The following is a 26425-nucleotide window of genomic DNA, read 5'->3' as shown; positions in this document are numbered from 1 at the left end:
AGAGTTCATTTTGTCCAAATTTATGGATTGATATGTTAAAACCAAAGTATGGTGTTGTATCATACATTTTTTTAAATAAAAAAATTACTTTTTAATTTAAAAAATATAATTTTAAATATAAACCGGCTAGTCCGAAAAAACTATAGCCCGCAAAGGGCCGGGCTTGGTCAATTAAATTGTGCAAACATTATTTTAATTATATAAACTTCATTAATGACATATTTTAATATAATAATATTTTAAATCATTTAAATTAAAGTTAATAATAAGTGACACACATCTTTGTATTTTATCCAATAACACACTTTTTCAAGTATTTTTTGAAACTAAAATTATTAGTTTATTAAAAAGTATTGTATTTTAAAAAATTAAAATTATTTTAAATTAAATTTCTTCGTTATTAATATTTAATTACTAAAGTTAATTTTTAAAAATTAAATACTACTTTATATGTAAATTAACAATTTAAAATGATCATAATAGCCCTTTTTTTTAAAAATAATTAATTGGAATAATTTGATTGATAATTTATTAGAAATAATAATAATAAAGTTATAAAAAGTGAAAAATGAGTTGGAAAAAACTAAAAAAAGAAATTTATGCTCACAAAATATTAATTTAGACTAAACTAACAAAAAGAGTATTTTTCTTAATTCCAGAACAACAATTTTTCTTATATTATAGATTTGTCCAATAGTTGAAATGAACTTTATCCATTAAAAAATCTTTTTTACATAAGATATATTCATTAAAAGTAATTTTTATACTACTCCCTTCATTCCTTATTATAAGAAAAATTTCACTTTTTAAATATATTGAATAGGTAATGTACTTAGACTATATATATAATGAGTAATTAAATATGGAGAGAGAAAATCAATAATCATTAATGTTAACCATTAGATTGAGAAGAATTAATGGTCAAGATGGGGAGTAAGTGTTGATATATATATATATATATATATATATATATATATATATATATATATATATATATATATATATATATATATATATATATATATATATATATAGGGACATATCAAATGAGAACTTTTAATAATAACCGTACGATTTAAAATCAATGCTCAAATATGCATTTATGTGATATGTATTTAAACCATATTTTATCTATTAATTATTGTCTTTTAAAATTCAAGTGAAATCCGAGGCATTGATTTTAAATCATATGGTTGTTATTATTCAATGTATTAACAACAACTTAAATAATTTCTATTCAATAATTTTTATTGACTTGTATGCAAGACTTAATCAGTTCATTAGATTAATTACAATGTAGAAGATTCATAAACACATTTTAGATTCTTTACACAGTAATTTTTTATGTCATTCCACTAACTCCATCATCCAACAATAATTTATTAGAATATTTTGATTGATAATTTATTATAAATGATAATTATAAAATGATAAAAGTAAATAAGTGAGTTGGAAAGTGAAAATGAGTTGGAAAAAACTAAAAAGTAGAATATTTATTGGATTAACTGAATAAATATTGTACTTTAATGACACCCCATCATTGTTTGCCTATATAAAGATTCTCAATCCTCCTATCCTCAAACACATCAAAAACAAACAAAATGATTACAAGTCATAGAATTCAAACCTTAACTTTTTGTTTCATTTTTTTCATAGTCATATCTCAAAGTGTAGCTGATGAGCCAGTTGGTTATGGCTACACAATCACAAATGTAACCAACACGAAAGCAAATTCTTTGAGTGCTACCCTTAAACTCATCAATTCCTCCTCAGTTTTTGGAACAGACATTCAACTCCTCAACCTCACTGTCAGGTAACCTATCATAGTTCACTGTTATTTTCATGTTTCAACAAACATAATCATATGATTATATCCATCTTTATAACTTTTTTTTAATTCTAAATTGCAGTTTTGAGACCAAGGATAGATTAAGAGTAAGGATCATTGATTCAAATAATAAAAGATGGGAAGTTCCAAAAGAAGTGATTCCTAGAGAATCATCATCTTATTCTTCTTCTTCTTCTTCTCTATCTCATCATATTCTATCCAAAGATCAAAACTCAACACACACACTCACACATCCAGATTCAGACCTTATCTTCACACTCAACAACACTAGTCAATTTGGATTCACCATCACTCGCAAATCCTCCAATGACACACTCTTTAACACTTCACCACAAGACCCTTCAAACTCCGAACAGTTTCTCGTGTTTAAAGATCAATACTTGCAGCTCTCTACCTCTCTACCTTCAGACAGATCTTCTCTGTTTGGTTTGGGAGAGCGCACTAAGAGTACCTTAAAGTTGCAATCCGGCGATAATTTAACTCTTTGGAATGCAGATACTCATGCTTACTTTGTTGATGTTAACCTTTATGGATCTCATCCATTTTATTTGGATGTGAGAAAGGGTTCATCTGATGGAAAAGTTAAAAATGGAAGCACACATGGTGTTTTGCTTCTTAATAGTAATGGAATGGATGTTGCTTATAAAGGTGATCGTCTTATTTATAAGGCTATTGGTGGTGTTTTTGATTTCTATTTCTTTGCTGGTTCTTCTCCTGAATTGGTTTTGGATCAGTACACTCAATTCGTTGGTAGACCTGCTCCTATGCCTTATTGGTCTTTTGGTAAGTTCAACCCCTTTTTTGTCCTTCTATTTACGCTGATTTGTTATACCGAACTCCAATGCTAATCCACATTATTGTTAACTCTTTGTGAAGGTTTTCATCAGTGTCGATATAGCTACAAGGATGTAAATGATATCACTGAGGTGGTACAAAACTATTCAAAATCTGGTATACCTCTTGAAGGTTTGTGGTCAGATATTGATTACATGGATAACTATAAAATGTTCACACTCGATCCTGTTAATTATCCGCTCGACAAGATGAAGACTTTTGTTGACGCTCTTCACAAAAATGGTCAAAAATATGTGCCTATCCTTGATCCGGGTACTTTATTCTAACATCATAAAATATCTTTGAAACTAAACTTAATCTACTCAAGTGGCATGTGTAATTGATTTGAGACAAATTTTGTACACAGGTATTGCTATAAATGACACACACGGAACTTATAATAGAGGCTTGAAAGCTGATATCTACATAAGGAGAAATGGAACCAATTATCAAGGTGTAGTTTGGCCTGGACCAGTTTCCTTTCTTGATTTTCTTAACCCTAACAGCCAAGGCTTTTGGGAGGAAGAAATCAAATTGTTTAGAGACATGCTCCCTTTTGATGGTCTTTGGCTTGACATGAATGAAATAACTAATTTCATAACATCTCCTGACATGGAAAATTCTACTCTTGACAACCCTCCCTACAAAATTAACAGTAACTTAACTAAAAGTCCGATTAACCATAGAACAGTGCCAGCATCAGCGATGCATTATGGTAATGTCCCTGTGTATGATGCTCACAATTTGTATGGACTTTTGGTTTCCAAAACAACAAACAAGGCCTTAGTGAATATAACTGGTAAAAGACCATTCCTTATGACGAGGTCAACTTTTGTAAGCTCTGGCAGGTATACAGGTCATTGGACCGGAGATAATTCTGCTTCCTGGAATGATTTAGCATACTCAATTCCATCCATATTAAACACTGGAATCTATGGAATTCCAATGACTGGCGCAGATATATGTGGCTTCAAACGTAACACAAGTGAAGAACTTTGTCAGCGCTGGATCCAGGTAACAAACATTCATTCATCCATAAAATTTGCTAGTATCTATAAATTTACCACAAGGTCTAATACTACTTTTTATTTTTCTTGATGTAGTTGGGGGCCTTTTACCCCTTTGCAAGAGCTCATTCAGATATACACACCATCAGGCAAGAGCTTTACCTATGGGAGTCAGTTACAGCATCAGCTAAAAAAGTGCTTGCCCTTCGTTACCGCCTTCTTCCATATTTCTACACACTCATGTACGAATCAAGTAAAAACGGGACACCAATTGCACGACCGCTATTCTTTTCCTTCCCCGAGGATCCTGTAACATATGATATAAATTCACAGTTTCTACTAGGCAAAGGAGTTCTGGTCTCACCTGTGCTACAGTCTGGTGCAACGACCGTTGACGCATACTTTCCTAAAGGAAATTGGTTTGATCTCTTTAACTTCTCAAACTCAGTGAATGCTGAATCCGGAAAAACTGTCAAACTTGATGCACCAGCTGATCACATAAATGTGCATGTTGGAGAAGGAAACATTTTGGCCTTACAAGGTGAAGCAATGACGACGAAAGCGGCGCGTAACACCTCATTCCAGCTTGTGGTTATTTTTAATGGAACTGGAAACAGTTATGGACATGTTTATTTGGATGATGACGAGGAGCTTGATCTAGAAGCGAAAGAGCAATGGACATTTGTTAGATTTTATGGTGAATGGAATGATACTAGTGTTTCTGTTAGATCTAATGTGACTAATGGAAAATTTGCTTTGGATAAAAAATGGATCATAGAAAAGGTTACTTTCTTGGGAGTGCCTAAGAATAAGAGTGTGATGAGAGTTGTGAATAATGGAAAGATTTCAATGAGGGAGAGAATTTTGGAGACAGATGTTAATAACTCATCTGAGTTTATTATTGTAGAACTTACAAATTTGAAACAGCTTATAGGTGAGGAATTTAAGCTTATAGTGTAATATTCTAGTGTAATTTCTTTATCAGAAAATAAAATATTGAATAATATGAGTATTTTTTTATGCCTATATTGTTTTATGTTAGTTAGTTAAATGAACCAACCTGCATCATTGAAAAATTTTAATTCATAAAATATTATTTGAAGTGCAAACTGTGTAACAAGTAGAAATTCTGAAGACTGGCTAAACTCATTCATGAAGAAAGGAGATTAGGGTTTCAATAATATGAAGGGTTAGGAGGCTATTCTTCCAGCTAAACCTGCATCACAGCTAAACCTATAGTAAATATGTTATATTTACAATAATTTTTCATTAATATCTTAATAACTAGTAACAAACCCGTGCATTCGCACGGGTTCTGGTACGGGATGCATATTTGTTTCAAATGTATATTTTTAATAAAAAAGTATCTGATTATCCGTGAAAAAAATAATAATTTAAGGTATAATTAATAAACAAATAATTTGATCAGTAACATCATGTCCCGTTAATAATCAATATTTTGATCAATAACTTCATGTTCTCGTGTTCAAATATTAGTTTGATCAATAACTTCATGTTCTCGTGTTCAAATATTAGTTTGATCAATAACTTCATGTCCCTGTGTACCTTTAAAGATATTTTGATCAGTAACTTCATGTCCCGTTAATAATCAATATTTTGATCAATAACTTCATGTCCCGTTAATAATCAATATTTTGATCAATAACTTTATGTTCTCATGTACAAAAAGGTTTAGTAAAACATAATCTTATTTTTGCATCACATTGTATACACTAAATCTAATTTAAAATTTATTTTTAATTTCATTTTAAAAGCATAAATTTTATATATTTTTTCTTTTTAAAATCCAAAGTTGTAAAAAATATTTATTAAAAATGATCTGTTATAAAATCATTTACTTAAATGAAAATGTTGACTAAGTTTATTCTGTCACAAAAATTATTGGCCTTAATATCACTTACTACCAAACTCATTAAATGAATATTATGATAGTGGACGATAATTTTTTTTTTAAATAAGCATTAATTGTAGAAGATAAAGTAAGTCGTGTTAAGTATTAAAACAAAACATTTTAATATGCAATATATTACGTTTTATTTTTATTATTAACAATTTTTAAATTTAATGAAATATTAATTATATTTTAGAAATATCATTCTTAATTATTTGTTAAAGGGAGATAAATCAATGTAATTAATATAATATTATAATCACACTAATAAAGAATATTTACATTTTAGTCTAGTATAAAAAAATAGATAAGTGAAATGAAATATAATAATTTTAGTTATCAACCATTATTTTGAAAAATATGAAATTCAAAGTAACTCAATGATTTAATGTGAGATTATTTTGTTGATATAAAGAGATATGTTTTGATATTGTCATTGTTGCTGATATATGAACTTTTACACGTATTTCAACCCTTTTTCAAATTGTTACATCAATTGTGTAGAATAAAAATAAACAATTATTATTAAAACATTAACAACAAAGTTGTAGATAATGTTTTTTTAAAGTTTAATACAAAATAAAAGAATAGTCTACAACACATCTTCTCTTCAATTGATCTACAGTCTGAAAAAATAAAAAAGAATAAAAAGTCATAAATAATTTAAATCTAAAAAAAATTAAGAAATTAACACAGATAAAAAATAGTCTAGTCGGTCACCTTCATTTTTATGTTCCGGTAAAAAATACTTGTAATTTAAATCTTTTAAACCTCTCTAATATAAAAATAGAAAGAAAAAAAAAACATCAGATTGACTCCATTTTAATGTGAATCTTTTTTAAATAAAAAATAATAATATACACATCATATCGATCTAAATATATTCAAAAATCAACAATCAAAGATCAAAAATAGAAATAATATTCATGCAATACTTTAAATTTAATAGTTGAATTAAAATTTTAAGACTATTCTAAAGAATATGATATACATAGGAATTAAATGTGGTTTAAATATAATACTTAAAAATTTCTAAACATCAAACAAACTAATGTATTTAATAAAAGTCAATATATTATATAATAAATATTGAAATAGTGAAAAATATGTTATTTTATATAACATTTCTGTTATTGAAATATAAATTTTCTCTATTTCTTTCTAATTATTTTTTTATTAAAAAATAAAATATTCAAATAACTATCAATTTTAGAGTTTAATGCAAAAATATTAGTATTTTATAAATAACACTCTTAATTATTTGTTGGAAAGAAAGAAATTAATGTAATTTAATTATAAATTTATTAAAAAAGATAATTAATGTCATAAAGAATAATAAAATTTATTAATAGTGTAATAACAACTTTATGGTATAAATCGAAGAAAATTACAGTAACGCAAATTGATTATAATTTTGTTTATTTTTTATTTATTATCAATTTGTATTTTCAATTTTTTAAAATTAATTTTTATAATTATAACCTGATATAAATTACATAAATTGTATATTTATTGTATTTATATGTAACGTGATTATGTGTTGATTTTTCAAACAAAATAATTATGATGTAAAGTTAAAAAATACTCAAGATATTATTGGTTGGTGTAAAATATTTTTAGTCCTTATAATAATATTTTTATGCAAGTTGAAAGGGTTGGACCAACTTTCTATTTTTTTTTTAAATATTGGGAAGTGTATGCCTAAAGATATGTCAGTGGTCATAATATCACCAATTTGCATCTCTAATTGTAATATTTTCTAGTGTAATTTCTTTATCAGAAAATAAAATATTGAATAATATGAGTATTTTTTTATGCCTATATTGTTTTCTGTTAGTTAGTTAAATGAACCAACCTGCATCATTCATAAATTTTTATTCATAGGAAAAGGTTTTGTTTTTTCCAATATCTATTTAGATATGCTTTTTTTTTTATTTATCACCACCGATTTAGTCCGGTTCGGGGGTCAGCTCTGGCATCAAGTGGTTCCAGCCTCCTCCCGATCGCAATTGCGGAGGATCGAACCGTGGTTCTCCCTACCAAGTCTATAGAACTAAAAACTTCAAATTTTTTAATTATCACAAGGTTAAATTTTGAGATTTTTCAAACCAACAGATCATTTTTCAAACAAAAAAGATTTCACTTCTTCCTCATATCTATTTTTTCCGGATCTGCTTTTGATAAGATCTGGAGAATTTTTTTCTAAGATTAGGATTTCTAAATCTATGTGAAACACAAAACCAACAAAAAAAATACATGAGGTAATATATATATATATATATATATATATATATATATATATATATATATATATATATATATATATATATATATATATATATATATATATATATGTATATATATATATATATATATATATATATATATATATATATATATAGGGAACGTATCAAATGAGAACTTTGATTATAATGAGAACTGAGAACTTTTAATTATAACCATTGGATTTGAATAAATGCCTCAGATTTACCTCGTATTTTAAAATATTTAATTAATGTTTAAGTGACCAAGATATTTATGTAATATGTATTTAACATATGAGGTAAATCTGAGCCATTAATTCAAATCCAATAGTTATTATTAAAAGTTCTAAATTCTCATTATAGCCAAAGTTCTCATTTGATACGTCCTATATATATATATATATATATATATATATATATATATATATATATATATATATATATATATATATATATATATATATATATATATATATATATATATATATATATATATATATATATATATATATATATATATATATATATATATATATATATATATATATATATATATCAAGTAGGATGAATTTTTAAATAAGAGATAGGAGTATTCAATGCTAATTATTGGATTAATCAAGAGAGAGAATTAAATTATTTATTAAAATATTAATATAATTATTATTTCTCTCTCTTGATTAATCCAATGGTTAGCATTAAATCCTCTTATCTCTTATTTAAAAACCCTCCTTACTCGATACATTCCCTATATATATATATATAGGGAGCGTATCTGGTGAGAACTAATATCTATTATGAGAAACGAGAACTATCCATATCAATCGTCAGATTTAACTAACGTTCAAGATTTAAAATCTTCATATGAAGATCATCATTATGAATTATTTACTACTATGATTATCATTTAAAAACTCCATAAAAATATTCTTACCAAAAATAATTTTATTTTATAATTAAATCTTTATAAAATCTTTATAACTCAACTGGCCTCATTATGAATCCTAAGAAATGCAAGGTTTTCTTTGGGGGTTTGGATGATAATTCAAAATCTGCAATTTTGCTTAACACAGGGTTTACTAAAGGGCATTTTCCCATAAGGTATCTGGGCATTCCTTTAGCCACCAAGAGACTTAACATCCATCATTATTTGCCTCTCATAGATAAGATTGTGTGTCGAATCCGGCACTGGACTGCTTATCTCCTCAGCACTGCAGGTCGTATTCAATTGGTGAAGAGCATTGTTGTTGCTATCACTCAATATTGGATGCATTGTCTTCCTCTTCCTAAAGCTGTGCTCAAGAAAATTGATTCGATTTGCAGGAGCTTCATCTGGACAGGTAAAGCTACTATTGGAAAGAAGAGTCCTGTTGCTTGGAAACAGGTTTGTCAACCAATGAGAGCAGGTGGTATGGACATCCTTAATCTCCATATCTGGAACAGAGTGGCTTTACTGAAAAACCTGTGGACTATTTGTATGAAGGGTGACAACCTTTGGGTCAAATGGGTTCACACTTTTTTCCTGAAGGGCAAGGAACCCTTGGCTGATATGCAGACTTGGAATTGTTCATGGATACTGAAGCATATCTTTGAATGCAAACTGGAAATCCCTAACATTCTATTACTTTGGAACCAGATGAAAGCCCAAGGTGTGTTTCATATGACAAAAGTCTATAGTTCCCTTGTAGGTGTGTCTGTGAGTGTTGATTGGTATCATGTGATGTGCCATAACATCACGCGACCTCGAGCAAAAGTTGTGCTATGGATGGCTTTTCAGAATAGATTGGCGACGAAGCAACGGTTGTTCAGACTCGGGCTTGTGCAGCATCAATTGTGTGAGCTATGTGGAAAAGAGGAAGAAAGCCTTGATCACCTGTTATTTGCCTGCCCCCATACTGCAGGAATATGGAATGCTATCTTGTGCTGGATGGGAATTAGCGATTTCAAGAATTTGAATTTCGATTGGATCAAGCAAAAAACCAAAGGTAAAGGTCCTAGAATGAGTCTGCTTAAAGTTGTGGTTGCAGAGGTGATCTATGGCATTTGGATGTTTAGAAATAGAAGAATTTTTGACAGCTTGGGTCAGCATAGTGACATTGATTGTATAGTTAGAAGTATACAAAATATAATTGTATATAGAGGATGGGTGAAACCCATCTATAGAAAGGTTTTAGTTGACATGCTTATGTAACTAGTTACTCTTATATATGGCCTTTAGGCCCTGCTTGTATTTGACTTTTGAAATAATACCATCTTTTATTTCAAAAAAAAAAAAAATCTTTATAAAATTATTGTTAAAATATTATGTATAAACATACTTAATATTTAGTTAGAATATTATTATTAATTAATTTAAGTGTTTCCAATAATTAAAAAAAATTAAAGTTATCTAAATTATAAACAAATTTCATGAATAAAAGAAAAACTCCAAAATAAAATTAGAAAAAATAATATTATTTTTAAAATAATCAAAAGCTTAAATTATTTACTCCTCTTTCTAGTCTTAAAATTATTTTAAAATAAAATTTTATTATTTAAATTTCTTTAAAAAAATTAACTATTATAACGTTGTATCTCGTATTTTATAAAATTATAGTTACTCATTATTTATTTTACTAAATAAATTGTTCTAAACTTACTTTTAAAACTAAATAAGACTTTTAATATTTTAATAACAATTTAATGATCAAAATAAAGAATAAAGATTACTAATTACAAATTTACAATAACTACGGTTCGATCCCCCGCAACTGCGATCGGGAAGGGGATGGAACCACTTGATGGCAGAACTCGTCCCCGATCCGGTGGTATAAAGCCAAAAAAAATTACAATAACTACATAGATTATTCTCTGAATAATTTATTTATAAACAAAATAAATAATTATTAAAATTAACAAAGGCTAATATATCTCACCCTAAGATGCTACAATAATTACTTCACAATATATTCTTTAAAGTTAATCCTAGACCAATTTATTTACCAAAATAAATTATGAAAAATATAATTCTATAAAATTCAAGATACAACAGTAAAATAGTTTATGTAAAAATAAATTAATTTTTTAAGATTTAATATTTTTATTAAAATTTAAATAACATAATTTTTTAAATATAATTTTTCACTAGAAATTTAAGTAAACAATTTATGCTTTTGATTATTATATAATTTTTCTAAATTTTTAATTTAGTTTAAAGGTTAGATAATTTTAAATTTAAATGAAATTTTTGGTTAAATTTGTCTTATAATTTGTCCTCATAATAGTCTAACTAAATAATAATTATAATTATAAAATTCATGGTACAATGGTAAAATACTTTTTCTTAAAATTAATCGAAGAGTTAAGATTTTTATGGAAATTTAAATAACATAATTTTTTAAATATAATTTTTTCTTTTGAAATGTTAGTAAACAGAATATGCTTTTGATTATTAAAGTTTAGATAATTTTAAAAATATTTAAAGTTTAAATATAACTTTTCTGATTTTTTTTAATTTAAAAAATATTTAAAGTTTAGATAATTTTAATTTGAAATAATTTTTTTAGATAAATTTGACTTTATATTTTTTCCTCGTAATATTCTAACCAAAAGGAAATCTCTAACCAAAAGATAAATCATCATAAGATAAAAGTTTAAAAAATCTCTAACTAAAAGGAATTCCCAATCCATAAGCGCTTTTCTTCAGATCTGCAAGAATTTCTTAACCCATGTAGCTTCTAAACAACCCGTTGATCAAGCAGTTTAGATCACTCAGATATAATTTCTCGAAACGTGCAACAACAATAAAAATATCAACAACAACATAATCGTCAATGTTTCGTAGATCTAAGAAGAGGACGATAAAGTAATATTTTTTGTTGAAGAAAAAGAAGAGATAAGAAAGAAGAAGAATAAGAAGACGAGAGAGGAAGCAGAATAAAGAAGAAGGAAGATAAAGAGAGGGACAGGAAGATAGAATTAAGAAGAAGAGGAAGAAAGAAAACAGAAAATGAAGCTTATAGTGTAATTTCTTTATCGGAAAATAAAATATTGAATAATATGAGTATTTTTTTATGCCTATATTGTTTTCTGTTAATTAGTTAAATGAACCAACCTGTGTAACACCCCTTTTTACTACCCCAAAATATTTAACATATAATCAGAGAATAGCATGCATATAATTCAAAAGGGCGTCACATCGACGTTTTTAGAAAACTAAAAACCTTTGATAAAAAAAAACTGACAGCATTCATCTATACAACACAATACACCTGGTCATTTTAATAACACTTAACACAAAATCACAATTTAACCTGGATATGCATTCACAGCGGAAAATATGATACTCATGCGAGTCATAATGATTCATATCCCATACCATGATCATACATCAACTAATGGTCTCAATTCAACATAAGTTAAAATCAGAATGTTTGGCTTATAAGCCTCTCAAGACGACAAGTAACCAATAAAAGTTCACAAGTCATAGCATAATACATGAGCAAATATAACATGAGTTCAATACATCTAATCTACCCAGTGTTACATGACCAGAGCATCGACTCACTACCTAGTCTCCAATAACCAAGGAAGAACCTCTGGCTAGGTCACACGCGGCCACTAAACTCCAGAACCTGCATGTTGCCAAACGAGGCAACATTAAAACAGAAGGGTGAGAATACGAACCATTATGAAGAAAGTATAACGGAATACAATGGTTAAGTCAACACTTCAAGTAATTAATCATACTATGCATGATCTTGTAGATAATAGTAATCAGCCCATATTTCACATGTTATCAAGTATACAACAAGCTTAATTAGTATAACATTTCAATTCTACTATTATATTCTCAATTACGTATACAACCATAATTATCACGTATTCACACATTTAATCAAATATGTATTCAAACCTCACTCGTTTCAATTATCAAACTCATACACATATCACAACTCCATCAACTTCATATATTCAATCATCGCATAATTTTAATGTGACCCAATGCAAGATATGTGACGCTATGCATGTGGTACCGAATTGTGAACCCAAAGTTTCACCGCTTTCCGATTCAATATCTAGAATCCAAGCCACGCTTCTGATCCGGACAAGACCAAAGCCCACCAAAATGTAAACATATAGTTTACCGCTTTCGATTCACTCTAGAATCTAAGCCTCGCTTTTGTTTCAAAGCAAACCACCTTTGTTTCAAGGCACACCATGATATGAATGTATGTACAATGTTAACAAACATATGCAATTAAGATCATCTCTACCATCTTAATATTTAGCATATCACAATAATCCACTCTATGAATTATCCATAATATTGTACACCACATTCTCATCACATAAGCATTATTCACATATAATAGTCAACACACAATTCCAGTCTACTATTTCAATTAACACTAGTAGTTAATATTATCACATGCTAACTCACAATTTGTCAATGTTATATGATTTACTCACTTTCATATTAAACTAAGAAGCCATTTGAATTATGCCCTCTAACTACTCATAGAAGTTTCAACCTTAGAATAAACATAGAAACATATCTATTTACTAATTAGCATATATGTTCATCACATTTTTCCATCAATGAGGGTGATGGTATTCACGTGCTTAATTGAACAAAATGGCTAGTAACAGTAATACTTCTTATCACTAAATATATATTGGCCTTCACGTTTTTTTTATTTAAAAAAAAATGCATATATATAGCTAGTAGAAGTAGTCAGTCTATCAATAAAGTATAATATAGTGTTTTCACATCTTCATTTACCAATTAGCCTAGGTATGTATATACTTATCATATCATTCCATGTGTTTTACTTTTCATTTCAGTCTAATAGCTAGCCAGTAGCGTATTCTATCAAATAAAGTATGTTAGTGACTCATGTTTTCATTGGGCCAATGAATAGCTACAGTGACGAGTGAATGAAATAAGTGCATTGGTGATTTCACGGTTCCACTTGGCCAATAGCAATTAAACAGCAGCATTTTTTTTATTAAATAATTATAATATGGTGATGTGGTCCTCGTTCATCCACCTAGTAGCCAACTAACAGCAGCCAATGAATGATCAAGGAACATAAAAGGGAACAGGGTATGTACCGAAAATCTATATATATAATATGTTTATCAAGTAATACACACATGGTTTCTATATTAATTTATTGAAAAGGATAAACTAATTTCATATGCTACAATGATTCATAAAATGGAAACAGGGACACATTCCAAGTTAACACTACAAACAGTTTTCATTTTCCAGAATCATAATAACACGGAACAGCAATGTGTGAACATCATTTTCAACTACCAATTATTTCCAACAGAATTTATACAGACAGATTGAAGAATATATTTCTATATGCTTCAGCTATGAACAAAGACAAGTATATTAATCTACCAAATTCCCCATTATACTAGCCCACAATGATTAGGGATTCTCCCCCTTACCTCTTTATTTCTCCTCCAAAACCCTAGTTCCTCTTCTTGTTCCTCTCCTCCACTTCTATTCTTTAAACCAGAAAATGAAAATGATGCTCCTACTCCCCATTTCCTCTCTTACTATCTTTATTTATTATATTGGGCTTTAAAATTAATAACACCTCCTAATTGCTTATAACTCTAACAAATAGGCCCAATTAATACTGACTCTCTAATAACTTAATTAACTCAATTAAACACAATTGCACTCGAGTTTAATTAATTAAATTAATAATTATATCACTTATCAATTTATTAATTAATTAACACACCAATTAGTATAAATAATATGATAATATAAGTACCAAAAAATAAATAAATAAATAAATAAAAAAACGGGCTGTTACAACTCTCCCCAACTTAAAAGATTTTTGGCCTCGAAAATTACCTCAAACGAATAACTCCGGATACGCTTCCTTCATCTTATCCTCGAGTTCCCAAGTGATGTTGCCATCGGCGACTCCGCCCCATACCACCTTCACCAAAGCGATCTCCTTACCACGAAGTTTCTTCACTTCACGATCTTCAATTTGCATAGGTGTTGTATCAACCGTCAAATTATCTCTTGAACATCATCCAACTGAACAACATGCGATGGATCCGCGATATACCTCCTCAATTGAGACACATGGAACACATCATGGAGATTAGAAAGAGACGGTGGCAACGCAATCCGATAAGCCACTTCACCCACCCTTTCCGAAATTTGGTAAGGACCAATAAAACATGGTGTCAACTTACGCGACTTCAAGGCTCTACCAACTCCCGTTATTGGCGTAACACGAAGAAACACATGATCATCCTTCTCAAACTCAAGAGCCTTCCTTCTCTTATCATGGTAACTCTTTTGGTGACTTTGAGAAGCCTTCATCTTCTCTTGAATCATCTTAATCTTATCCGTAGTCTCCTGAATCAATTCGGGTCCAACCACAGCACTCTCTCCTGACTCATACCAACACAAAGGAGTTCTACACCTCCTACCATAAAGCGCCTCAAAAGGTGTCATTCCAATACTCGAATGGAAATTGTTGTTATAAGTAAACTCGATCAAAGGCAAGAAACTATCCCAATTTCCTCCTTGTTCCAAAACACAAGACCTTAAAAGATCTTCAAGTGACTAAATAGTCCTCTCCGTTTGACCATCAGTTTGCGGATGATACGCTGAACTCAAACGCAACTTCGTACCCAATGCACTTTGCAAACCTTCCCAAAATCTCGAAGTGAACCTCAGATCTCTATCCGAAACAATACTCGATGGAATACCATGCAAGCACACAATCCTCTCGATGTATAACTTAGCAAGTCTCTCCATTGAATAATCCATCCTCATCGGAATAAAATGAGCACATTTAGTCAATCTATCCACAACGACCCAAATTGCCTCACAATTACTCGATGTCCTCGGCAAACCTGAAACAAAATCCATAGAGATACTATCCCACTTCCACTCGGGAATAGATAACGGTTGCATCAAACCAGACGGTTTTTGATGTTCAATCTTTGACTTTTGACAAGTCAAACAAGACTACACAAATTCTGCTATGTCCTTCTTCATACCTTGCCACCAAAACATTTTCCTCAGATCTTGATACATTTTAGTAGCGCCCGGATGAATACTCAAACCACTTCTATGTCCTTCCTCAAGAATCCTCTTTCTCAAGTCCGTAACATCTGGAATACAAACTCGATCACGACACCTCATAATACCATTCTCATCCATCTGAAAGTCACCACCTTTTCCTTGATTAATCAATGTGAATCGATCAACCAAACCAAAATCAGATTTCTGTCCCTCTCGAATCTCATCCAAAATACCACTAGTAAGCTTCAACATACCAAGCTTCACACCACTAGAAATCTCTTTGCATAACAAACTCAAGTCTCTAAATTGTTCCAATAATTCAAACTCTCGAACCATCAACATAGGCATGTGCAATGACTTCCTACTCAATGCATCGGCTACAACGTTCGCTTTACCAGGATGGTAGTTTAAACCAAAATCATAGTCCTTCAAGAACTCCAACCATCTTCTTTGTCTCATATTCAACTCTTTCTGATCGAACAAGTACTTCAAGCTCTTGTGATCACTAAACACATCAAACCTTGATCCGAACAAGTAATGTCTCCAAAGCTTTAACACAAACACCACAGCTGCCAATTCCAAATCATGCCTAGAATAATTCCTCTCATGAACTTTGAGTTACCTTGAAGCATAAGCTACCACTTGTCCTTTTTGCATTAGAACACCTCCCAATCCCAACAAAGAAGCATCACAGTACACAACGAAAGGTTCTAACGGATCCGGTAAAATCAAAATAGGAGCAGAAGTCAATTTTCTCTTAAGTTCTTGAAAATTCTCTTCACACTGCGAAGTCCAAATAAAGGCTTGACCCTTTCTAGTCAACTGCGTCAACGGTAACGACAACTTAGAAAACCCCTCAATGAACTTCCTGTAATAGCCATCCAAACCAAGAAAACTTCTAATCTCAACAACAGACTTAGGAGCTTCCCATTGAGATACAGCCTCAATCTTCGAAGGATCAACAGAAATACCACCACTTGAAATCACATGCCCAAGAAAGCTTACTTCACTTAACCAGAACTCACATTTAGATAGCTTAGCAAACAACTTCTTCTCTTTCAACACGGATAAAACAACCCTCAAGTGTTCAGCATGCTCTTCCTCACTCTTAGAGTAAATCAAGATGTCATTAATGAATACCACAACAAACTTATCCATGTAGTCATGAAAGATCCCATTCATCTATTCCATGAACACACCAGGTGCATTATGAAGGATAGAAAAACACTTAGAAAGGGGGGTTTGAATAAGTGTAGCTTTAAAACTTGTAAGATAAAAACAATTTGCACAATGATTTTTATCCTGGTTCGTTGTTAACTAAACTACTCCAGTCCACCCCCTTGGAGTGATTTACCTCACCTGAGGATTTAATCCACTAATCACACGAGATTACAATGGTTTTCCACTTAGACAACTTCTAAGTCTTCTAGAGTATATTGATCACAACCTGATCACTCTAGGAACAATCTGCTTAGATACCCTCTAAGACTTTCTAGAGTATACTGATCAACAACCTGATCACTCTAGTTCTTACAACTTAATGTAAACAAATTCTTTTAAGAGTTACAATGCTTCTTAGAAAGCTATTATCACAATTGTGATTTTCTTTTAAGTTTAAGCTTAATCTCACTAAGATATTACAACAGCAATGTAGTGAGTTTGATGATGAAGTTTGAGAGCTTTTTGAATTTGACAGTGTTTCTGTATAATTGCGCAAGTGTGTTCTTCAGCTTCTCATTAGAACTTCACATATATAGGCGTTTAAGAAGATGATCGTTGGGAGCATTTAATGCTTTGTGTAAACCGTAGAGCATTGCATTTAATGTTTCACTCTTTTGTCAACTACCTCGAGCCTTGCTTTCGCTGTGTCTACTGACGTTGCCTTTAATAGCTTCTAACGTTCCTTTTGTCAGTCAGCGTAGCCTGCCATCTTGTACTTGCTTCTAATCTGATGTTTGTGTAAAAAAACGTTTGAATATCATCAGAGTCAAACAGCTTGGTGCAGAGCATCTTCTTATCTTCTGACCTTGAAGTGCTTCTAAGCGTGATACCATGAGAACTTCAGTGCTTCTGCTTCTGATCTCAAGTTCTTCTGATGCTTTCATAGACCCATGTTCTGATTCTGCTTGACCATCTTCTGATGTCTTGCCAGACCATGTTCTGATGTTGCATGCTGAACCTTCTGAGTCAGTGCTTCTTGCGCTGATTTTGTGCATACTTTTTATTTAATTCCTGAAATGGAAATTGCGTAGTATTAGAGTACCACATTATCTCATACAAAATTCATATACATTGTTATCATCAAAACTAAGAATATTGATCAGAACAAATCTTGTTCTAATAATCTCCCCCTTTTTGATGATGACAAAAACATACATAAATGATATGAATTTGCAATCAGAATATCAGACGGCTAAAGACAATTACACAGCTATAGCATAAGCATATGAACATAGTGTGTGAATATGTCTCCCCCTGAGATTAACAATCTCCCCCTGAGATAAATAATCTCCCCCTGAAATAAATACTGGAAGAAATTTATAAATAAAGGACTTCCCTGAGTATTTTCCATTTCAGTTGAGACGATCACATATGCTTAGATCTTTTAGAACATTCATAGCTTCTGATTCTTGCTTCCATAGGACAGCTTCAGAGCTTGAATTTCTTCTTGAATCATTGTATGCTAGATTGTATCAGAACATTGTTGAATGTACCAGAGCATTATCAGAGCATCTCTACATCCTGAAATGTTACAAAATAAACTAAACAACAAAAGTCAGAGCATGAATGAATCAGAACATAATATATGTATCAGAACATATAATACGTATCAGAGCAAACAACAGTAATGTTTTAGAGCATATTTTAGGACTAAAAACATGCATCGGAACATATAAGGAATAAGAATGAGTTAGAACATATTTTATCATCAGAATATCATAACATTCTTCCTTCTTGCTTCTGATTCTTGAAGCTTTACAGCACTCAGCTTGCTTCGATTTTCATGAGCTTGAATCCATACAGAATTGATTTTCCTCATGTCTTTGCTTCTCATGTTGAGCTTTTAAGAATATCTTCAATTCCTGCAAAAACACTCAAAGACATAGAACTAGCAAGTTCTGTTAGAAATGTGGAGATTTTCTCCCAGCAACTGATAAAATAAATCAGACCATTTATCACATTTTCTCCCCCTTTTTGTCATAACATCAAAAAACATAAAAGATTCAAATGAAAAACAAACAATATGAGAGAAAGAAGGATAATTTTCATTGATTTGCAAAGGAGAATTATCACAAAATACAAGGAGGATGCATAGAAGACAAATGCAAGAAACAAAGAAAAACCAACTAAGACACAAAGACTAAGATGACCCTAGCTTAGACATAATCTTGGCCAGCATGTCATGAATCCCAGCATTGCTCTCAGCCTGTCTCTCCATGAAAGTACGGAACTAAGCATTGATTGTATCTTGATTGTCCATACGAGAAGCTAGCTCAGTCTGATTCTTCTGAATAACCTCTAGAGTTTTCGCCAGAAGAGAGGGTTCACCAGAAGAAGCTTCACAACTTCTGTCCAGAGGGACAGCATTCACAACCACAACTTCCATAGTAAGATCATCAACTTGATTTTCCTCAGCAGGAATGTCTCCAACAGGATGATCTTCAGCATCAGCTTCTTCCATAAAAGCATCTCCATCATATTCTGCAGCAGGAAGATCAGAATCTCCATTCTCAAGAGCTTGAAGAATGGCAGCAAGATTCCTTGGTGCAGAAGGACCTTCAACTTCTGGCGGGTCAACAACTTCTGGAATGACCAAATTGGGGTCTTCCTCAGAAGGATTTTCCCTCAGAAAGTCAAGCAATAACTTGAAGTCTCCAGTCAGAACTGGATACTTAGGTCTCCATACCATAATATCCCTACAAGGAATATCCAGCAGCTCATCAACAAACATCTTCTCCTCAAGAACTCTCCTGTTTCTGATAGGATGAAAATATTTGCCATCATAAACTTCAAGAAGATATCCAGCATAACCAGGTGCATTAGCCACAAGTCTCTTCTGAACAGCCATAGCTCCCACCTGAAAATCTTGGCGAAAGCTTCTCCAAAGGTTTCTAGTAGAAACATCATCAAGGTCATTGAAGAAGGCATCTCTCAAGAGATCCAGCCTACTGACAACTTCATGTCTGAACAACTCCAGGTAAATATGGGGTTCAGGTTCAGGCGGATTGAAGGTGAATTTGTAGTCAGGGTAGAGGAGGCAGTATGGGTTGGATTTTCTAGCAGGTAAGGGATGGGATAGAGAAGGTGGAATTGCAGTGGTTGAAGAAGATGGAATATTTGTGGGAATGTTTGATGAGGATGGTATGTCTGTGAGGAGGGTTGATGAGGATGGGATATCAGAAGGAGTTGGGGGATGGACATTTAGTGGTGTGGGGTTCAGAATAGGTGTAGAAAGAGATGGTGGGGGAGGATTTGGTATGATAAAGGTGTTTTGTGGTTCAGAAGGAGGAGTGAAAACATGTCTGGAAGAGTTGCCAGTTCTTGCAGAACGAAGAGCTTCTCTTATGCGCTTCTGTTGATATTCTGGAGTATTGACCTTGTCAGGATCATAGGTGACCCTCTGCTTCTTGGCTTGCTTGGCTTCTTCTTCTTAAGCCTTTCTTTTTAGCCTTGCTTCTTGCTTCTTCTGATCCTTCTTCTGAAGATCAGCCAGAGAAGGAAGCACTCTTCCACGAATCCATGCAGGATCAACAGAAGATTAAGTTCTAATAGAAGCTTCCAAGTAATGCTTAACAGCCTTGTGAAGTTCTGCTTGAAACAACGTAGCAAAGCCTTCAACCTGAATTCTTCTGGTCAGAATATCTGGGAAGATTACAGGAACAGAAGTTATCTCCCTGATAAGTTCCAATCTTAGCAGATCAAAACCATTGATGAAGGACCTTGAATAACTCCAAAGAATTTGGACGTTCCAATAGTCCTTAAAGAGTTCATCAAATCACTTTCTATCAGAATGTCTAAAATCATTCTGGCGAAAGGAATAGCATTTCTTGGAAGATGGGGGTACTTCTCACGTTCTTCATCTCTTGATTATTCAATAGACATCTTCAGATTCTGAAAAAAGAATGTTGGAGATGTTGAGTTCAATTCTTCTTCCAATACAAAAGAGAGTGTATTTGTGATCAGGACTGATGTAAGAGGAGGAGAACGATTTTCTTCTGTGATGGAGAGAACCCAGAATAATTTCAGCCCAAACTTGATAGAACGCTCTCAATGTACTAGTTTTATGAGATTCAATACTAGTAGCATACGAGATTTGTCTTTCAACCTGTAGCCAATTAACTCTAGCATGAAGAGGACCAGTGCATCCTTCTTCATCATCCAAGTTGTACAGTTTCCTGATCAGTTTCTCAGTTATCACAACTTCATTCCCTAACACGAAGGAGATGATTGCAGTTGGAGTAACCGTTGCATGAGCCCAGAAGTCTTTCACAATAGCCGGATAAATTGGTCTAACCAATCTATCAAGATAGTTTGACCAGCCTTATGCCAAAATCCTCGCATCAGGTTGGAAACCATGTGCTTTCAGATTTTCAAAGTCCACAGAAGACTCACAAAGAACTTCCAAATATTCAGTAGGAATGGAGCATGTCTTCAACGGAGCATACCCATGCTTGCTAAAAACCAGATGAGTGGAGGAAACTTCTGCTGGGCTTGAAGAACTTGATGAAGGATTCATGGTGAAATGCTTAGTTACAGATACAAGCTAGGGTTTATGCGATGAATGCAAAAAGAGAGAGACAAAAGAAGAGAGAGAGAGAGAGTGAAAAAGATGAAATGAAGATGAAGAGGGGTATTTAAAAGAAAAATAATAAATGCAATATGGTTTAAATGAAATGATTACAGAAAAACATGACATCAATTTGCATTTAATGAGATATGACGTTAGGAGAGATAAAGTGACAAACTTGAAGGATAGAAAAACACTTAGAAAGGGGGGGGATTGAATAAGTGTGACTTTAAATCTTGGACGATAAAAATAAATTGCACAATTATTTTTATCCTGGTTCGCTGTTAACGAAGCTACTCCAGTCCACCCCCGCAGAGATGATTTACCTCAACTGAGGATTTAATCCACTAATCGCACGGATTACAATGGTTTTCCACTTAGTCCGCAACTAAGTCTTCCAGAGTCTTCTGATCACACACTGATCACTCCGGGAACAACTGCTTAGTTCACTCCTAAGACTTTTCTAGAGTCTACTGATCAACACGATCACTCTAGGCTTAGTTCACTCCTAAGACTTCCAAACTGCTCAGCCAACTGCTAAGACTTCCTAGAGTATACTGATCAACACGATCACTCTAGTTCCTTACAACTTAATGTAATCAATTCAAGAGTTTACAAATGCTTCTTAAAAGCGATAATCACAACTGTGATATTTCTCTTACAGTTTAAGCTTAATCTCACTAAGATATTACAACAGCAATGTAGTGAGCTTTGATGAAGATGAAGATTTTGAGTTTAGATTTGAACAGCGTTTCAGCAAGTTTGATATAAGTTGTTTTGGTGCAGAATCGTTAACCTTGCTTCTCATCAGAACTTCATATTTATAGGCGTTGAGAAGATGACCGTTGAATGCATTTAATGCTTTGCGTGTTCCGTACAGCATCGCATTTAATGTTATACGCTTTTGTCAACTACCTCGAGCCTTGTTCACGCTGTGTCTACTGACGTAGCCTTTAGTAGCTTTTAACGTTCCTTTTGTCAGTCAGCGTAGTCTGCCACGTGTACTTCCTTCTGATCTGATGTTTGTGAATACGACGTTTGAATATCATCATAGTCAAACAGCTTGGTGCATAGCATCTTCTGATCTTCTGACCTTGAAGTGCTTCTAAGCGTGATACCATCTTCTGATCTTCAGTGCTTCTGATCTCATGTTCTTCTGATGCTTCCATAGACCCATGTTCTGATTCTGCTTCGACCATCTTCTGATGTCTTGCCAGACCATGTTCTGATGTTGCATGCTGAACCATTTTGAGACACATCTTCTGAGCGTTGAATTATGCGTACTCTTTATATATTTCCTGAAAGGGAAATTGCATTGGATTAGAGTACCATATTATCTTAAGCAAAATTCATATTATTGTTATCATCAAAACTAAGATAATTGATAAGAACAAATCTTGTTCTAACAATCTCCCCCTTTTTGATGATGACAAAAACATATATAAATGATATGAATTTGCGATCAGAAAGAGTAGACGGCAAAAGACAAATTACACAGCTATAGCATAAGCATATGAATATGTCTCCCCCTGAGATTAACAATCTCCCCCTGAGATAAATAATCTCCCCCTGAAATAAATACTCGAAGAACTTTGATAAAAGACTTCCCTGATTATTTCGGTAGAGACGATCATATAAGCTTCTGCCTTCAGAGAATTCATAGCTTCTGACTTCTGCTTCCATTGGACAGCTTCAGAACTTGAATTTCTTTAGATCCTTAGAACACTCACAGCTTCTGACTTCTGCTTCCATTCAGGACAGCTTCAGAACTTGAATTTCTTTGATCTTCAGAACATTCACAGCTTCTGACTTCTGCTTCCATTCAGGACAGCTTCAGAACTTGAATTTCTGGATCTTTTAGGACATTCACATCTTCTGATTTCTGCTTCCCTCGGATAGCTTCAGAACTTTGAATGTCTACCAACATCACTTCATGCTAGATTTGTATCAGAACATTGTTGAATGTACCAGAGCATCATCAGAGCATCTCTACATCCTGAAATGTTACAGAACAAAAACTAAACGACAAAAGTCAGCATGAACGAGTTAGAACATAAAATGTATATTCAAATACATGATATGTATCAGAGCCAAATGTATCAGAGCATTTAGGCTAAAAACGTGTATCAGAGCAAATAATGTATCAGAGCCATAACATTATATGTATCAAAGCAAATAGAATTTTGTCAGAACAGGATAGACAATGATATTCAAATTCTATTATCAGTGCTTCTGATTCATTCTTCTTTCTTGCTTCTGATCTCTGAAGCTTGACAGCACTCAGCTTGCTTCAGTTTCCAAGAGCTTATTCCTTTTACAGAATAACGCTTCTTATGGTTTTGCTTCTAGTGTTTGCTTCTGAAGATTTTCTTCACTTCTCTGTACCTGCAAAACACTTAAACCATATAGAACTTGCAGTTCTTGTTAGTGAATGTGTGGGAGCCTTTACCCAGCAACTGATAGATTTAATCAAATCATTTATCATTTATCTTTCTCTTTCTCCCCCTTTTTGTCATAACATCAAAAAGAATATTTAAAAACAAATTCAGATGCATAAGACAAAAGGAAAACATTTACTGGAATGAAACTTTTTCATTGATAATCAAAAAAGTTTACAAGAAAGGAATGCAGGAAAACAGATGCAACAAGGAAAGGAAACTACAAAGACCAAAAGACTAAGATCCTAGCCTACGCAAAATCCGTGCCAGAACATCATGAATCCCGTCAGTGCTCGTAGCTTGCCTTGTCATGAAGGAACGAAACTCAGCATTGGCTGCTTCTTGCGCGTCCAAACGAGAAGCCAGCATAGCTTGATTCTGATGAAGAGTTTCCAAGGTCTCCATCAGAGCTGAGGTTTCACCAGAAGAAGAAGCACCAGTATTTCTGCCCAGAGGGACAGCAATCTCAGCAGGGTGATCTTCTGGAAGATCTTCAGCTTGTGCATCTCCCATTTCCTCATCTGAGTCTGACTCAGAAGGAGCCTTGGCATATTCTGGTTCAGGCAGCTCAGAAGTTCCATCTTCCAATGCTTGAAGAATAGCTGCTAGGTTTGTTGGAGGAGTAGGACCAGCAACTTCAGCACGATAAACCACTACTGGAAAGACCATGTGAGGTGCTTTTTCAGAAGGGTTCATTCTGAACCAGTTGAACAGCCACTGAAAATCTCCAGTCAGCACAGGAAACCAGAGCACAGAAGACCGGGGTTTCCACACCACGATATCTCTGCAGAGATTTTCTTCTTCCAACTCATCTGCAGGTATCTTCTCTTCAAGAACGCTTCTGTTCCTGATGAGACAGTGGTGGCTGCTCTCACCAACTTCCAACCGGAGACCACGAACACCAGGAGCTTCAGACATAATCCTTCTCTGAGTGTCTGTAGCCTTATCCAGAAAATCCTGACGAAAGGTATTCCAGAGGTTGTTTGTAGCATACTCATCCAGATGATTAAGGTGAGCAGCACCTAGAATCTCCAACCAGCCATTTACATCAGCATGTAAAAGCTCCAGATATGTTTGAGTGGTAGGGGTTGGAGGGTTGACAGTGAACCTTGAATCGGGAAGAACAACACTATAGGGATTAGGTGTTCTGGTGGGAAAAGGGTATGAGAGGGATGAAGAAATATCTGATGGAAGGGTTAAAGGAGAGGAGATATCAGATGGTGAAGAAGGTGGTTCCGAGAGGATGAATGAGGAGGAAGAGGTGGTGGAGGTCTTTGAAGAGGGAGGTGATTGACGGGAACCGTCAAGGGGTTGATACACTTTGAGAAGGTCATAGGAGATCCTAACTTTTTTAGGTTTGGTTTCTGGTTCAGCAGATGCCTTTCTCTTTTGTTTCCTATCATTGTCTTGATTCCCAGAGCTTGACGATGGATTCATGATGAATTTTCAGATATTGGAAACTGCTAGGGTTTATGATATGAAAAGAGAGAGATGAAAAAGAAACCGAATGCAGAGAGAGAAATATGAGAGGGAAAAGAAACGTTTGAAGAGTATATAAAAAAAAAACTGAAAGAGAGTAAATGATGAAAAGCATTTAATGTTACGTGACATGAGGAGAGATAATAATGACAAAAGACGTGATTTGCACAGTTACCTAAGTAGACGTCCCCTCAACTGCACGCACGCTTGTCCAGGAATAGTGAACACGTGTTTACCATCTGGATAGCCAGTTACAGCTGTTTTGCTTTTAGAGAGATTCTGAATCAACTTAAACACTGAAACGTTAGTAATAACTGAATCACAATTTCTAATTGATTTCTATCAGAACTTCTTAAAAAAATAATTTCATATCAAAGGATACTCATACGTAAGAATTTCTCATCTTCTCATTCTGAGCTTGTTTCTGAAGACCCAATTTGTACCAATTATATTGAATCCATCTGGTCTAGGAACAAGATCCCAAACATCATTCCTTGTGAACTGATTTAGTTCTTCTTGCATAGCAATTATCCAGTCTGGATCTTCTAGAGCATGATCAACAGAAGTTGGCTCGATCAAAGATACAAGACCTAATTGACAGTCTGCATTGTTCTTAAGGAATGCTCTTGTTCTGATTGGATCATCCTTCTTTCCAAGAATGACATCTTCTGAATGACCAGAGATGAGTCTGGATGATCTTCTGACAGATGGTTCTTCAGACATACTTAGATCCTCCAGAGAAGCTGATACTTGATCTTCAGATTCTTTGCTTCTGAGAAGCTCTGCTTCTGATGCGTTGCT

The 26425-nt window shown here is 32.9% G+C and overlaps 2 protein-coding genes across 2 annotated transcripts; both read left to right on the top strand.

The window, feature by feature from the left end:
- The first annotated feature begins 1600 nt into the window (after positions 1 to 1600).
- LOC131599801 (alpha-glucosidase-like) lies at positions 1601 to 4710 on the top strand. The gene is made up of 5 exons (XM_058872054.1): positions 1601 to 1813; positions 1911 to 2632; positions 2726 to 2956; positions 3051 to 3697; positions 3787 to 4710. Exons 1-5 carry the CDS (start codon positions 1602 to 1604, stop codon positions 4648 to 4650), a joined length of 2676 nt encoding a protein of 891 aa, XP_058728037.1. The 5' UTR covers position 1601; the 3' UTR covers positions 4651 to 4710.
- A 4150-nt stretch (positions 4711 to 8860) lies between these two features.
- Positions 8861 to 10054, top strand: LOC131597983 (uncharacterized). The gene has a single exon (XM_058870638.1). It carries the CDS (start codon positions 8861 to 8863, stop codon positions 10052 to 10054), a length of 1194 nt encoding a protein of 397 aa, XP_058726621.1.
- Positions 10055 to 26425: the final 16371 nt, after the last annotated feature.

The sequence above is a fragment of the Vicia villosa genome, linkage group LG4 (genome assembly GCF_029867415.1).
Source record: "Vicia villosa cultivar HV-30 ecotype Madison, WI linkage group LG4, Vvil1.0, whole genome shotgun sequence".
Lineage (NCBI taxonomy): Eukaryota > Viridiplantae > Streptophyta > Magnoliopsida > Fabales > Fabaceae > Vicia > Vicia villosa.
The sequence above is the reverse complement of the archived record's forward strand: the minus strand, read 5'-3'. Positions and strand labels throughout refer to the sequence as shown.

Coding starts and splice junctions, on each gene's coding strand:
- LOC131597983 (XM_058870638.1), top strand. CDS start 8,861: ATGAATCCTAAGAAATGCAAGGTTTTCTTTGGGGGTTTGGATGATAAT.
- LOC131599801 (XM_058872054.1), top strand. CDS start 1,602: ATGATTACAAGTCATAGAATTCAAACCTTAACTTTTTGTTTCATTTTT. Junction 2,633..2,725: donor TATGCCTTATTGGTCTTTTG/GTAAGTTCAACC, acceptor CTCTTTGTGAAG/GTTTTCATCAGTGTCGATAT. Junction 3,698..3,786: donor TTTGTCAGCGCTGGATCCAG/GTAACAAACATT, acceptor TTCTTGATGTAG/TTGGGGGCCTTTTACCCCTT.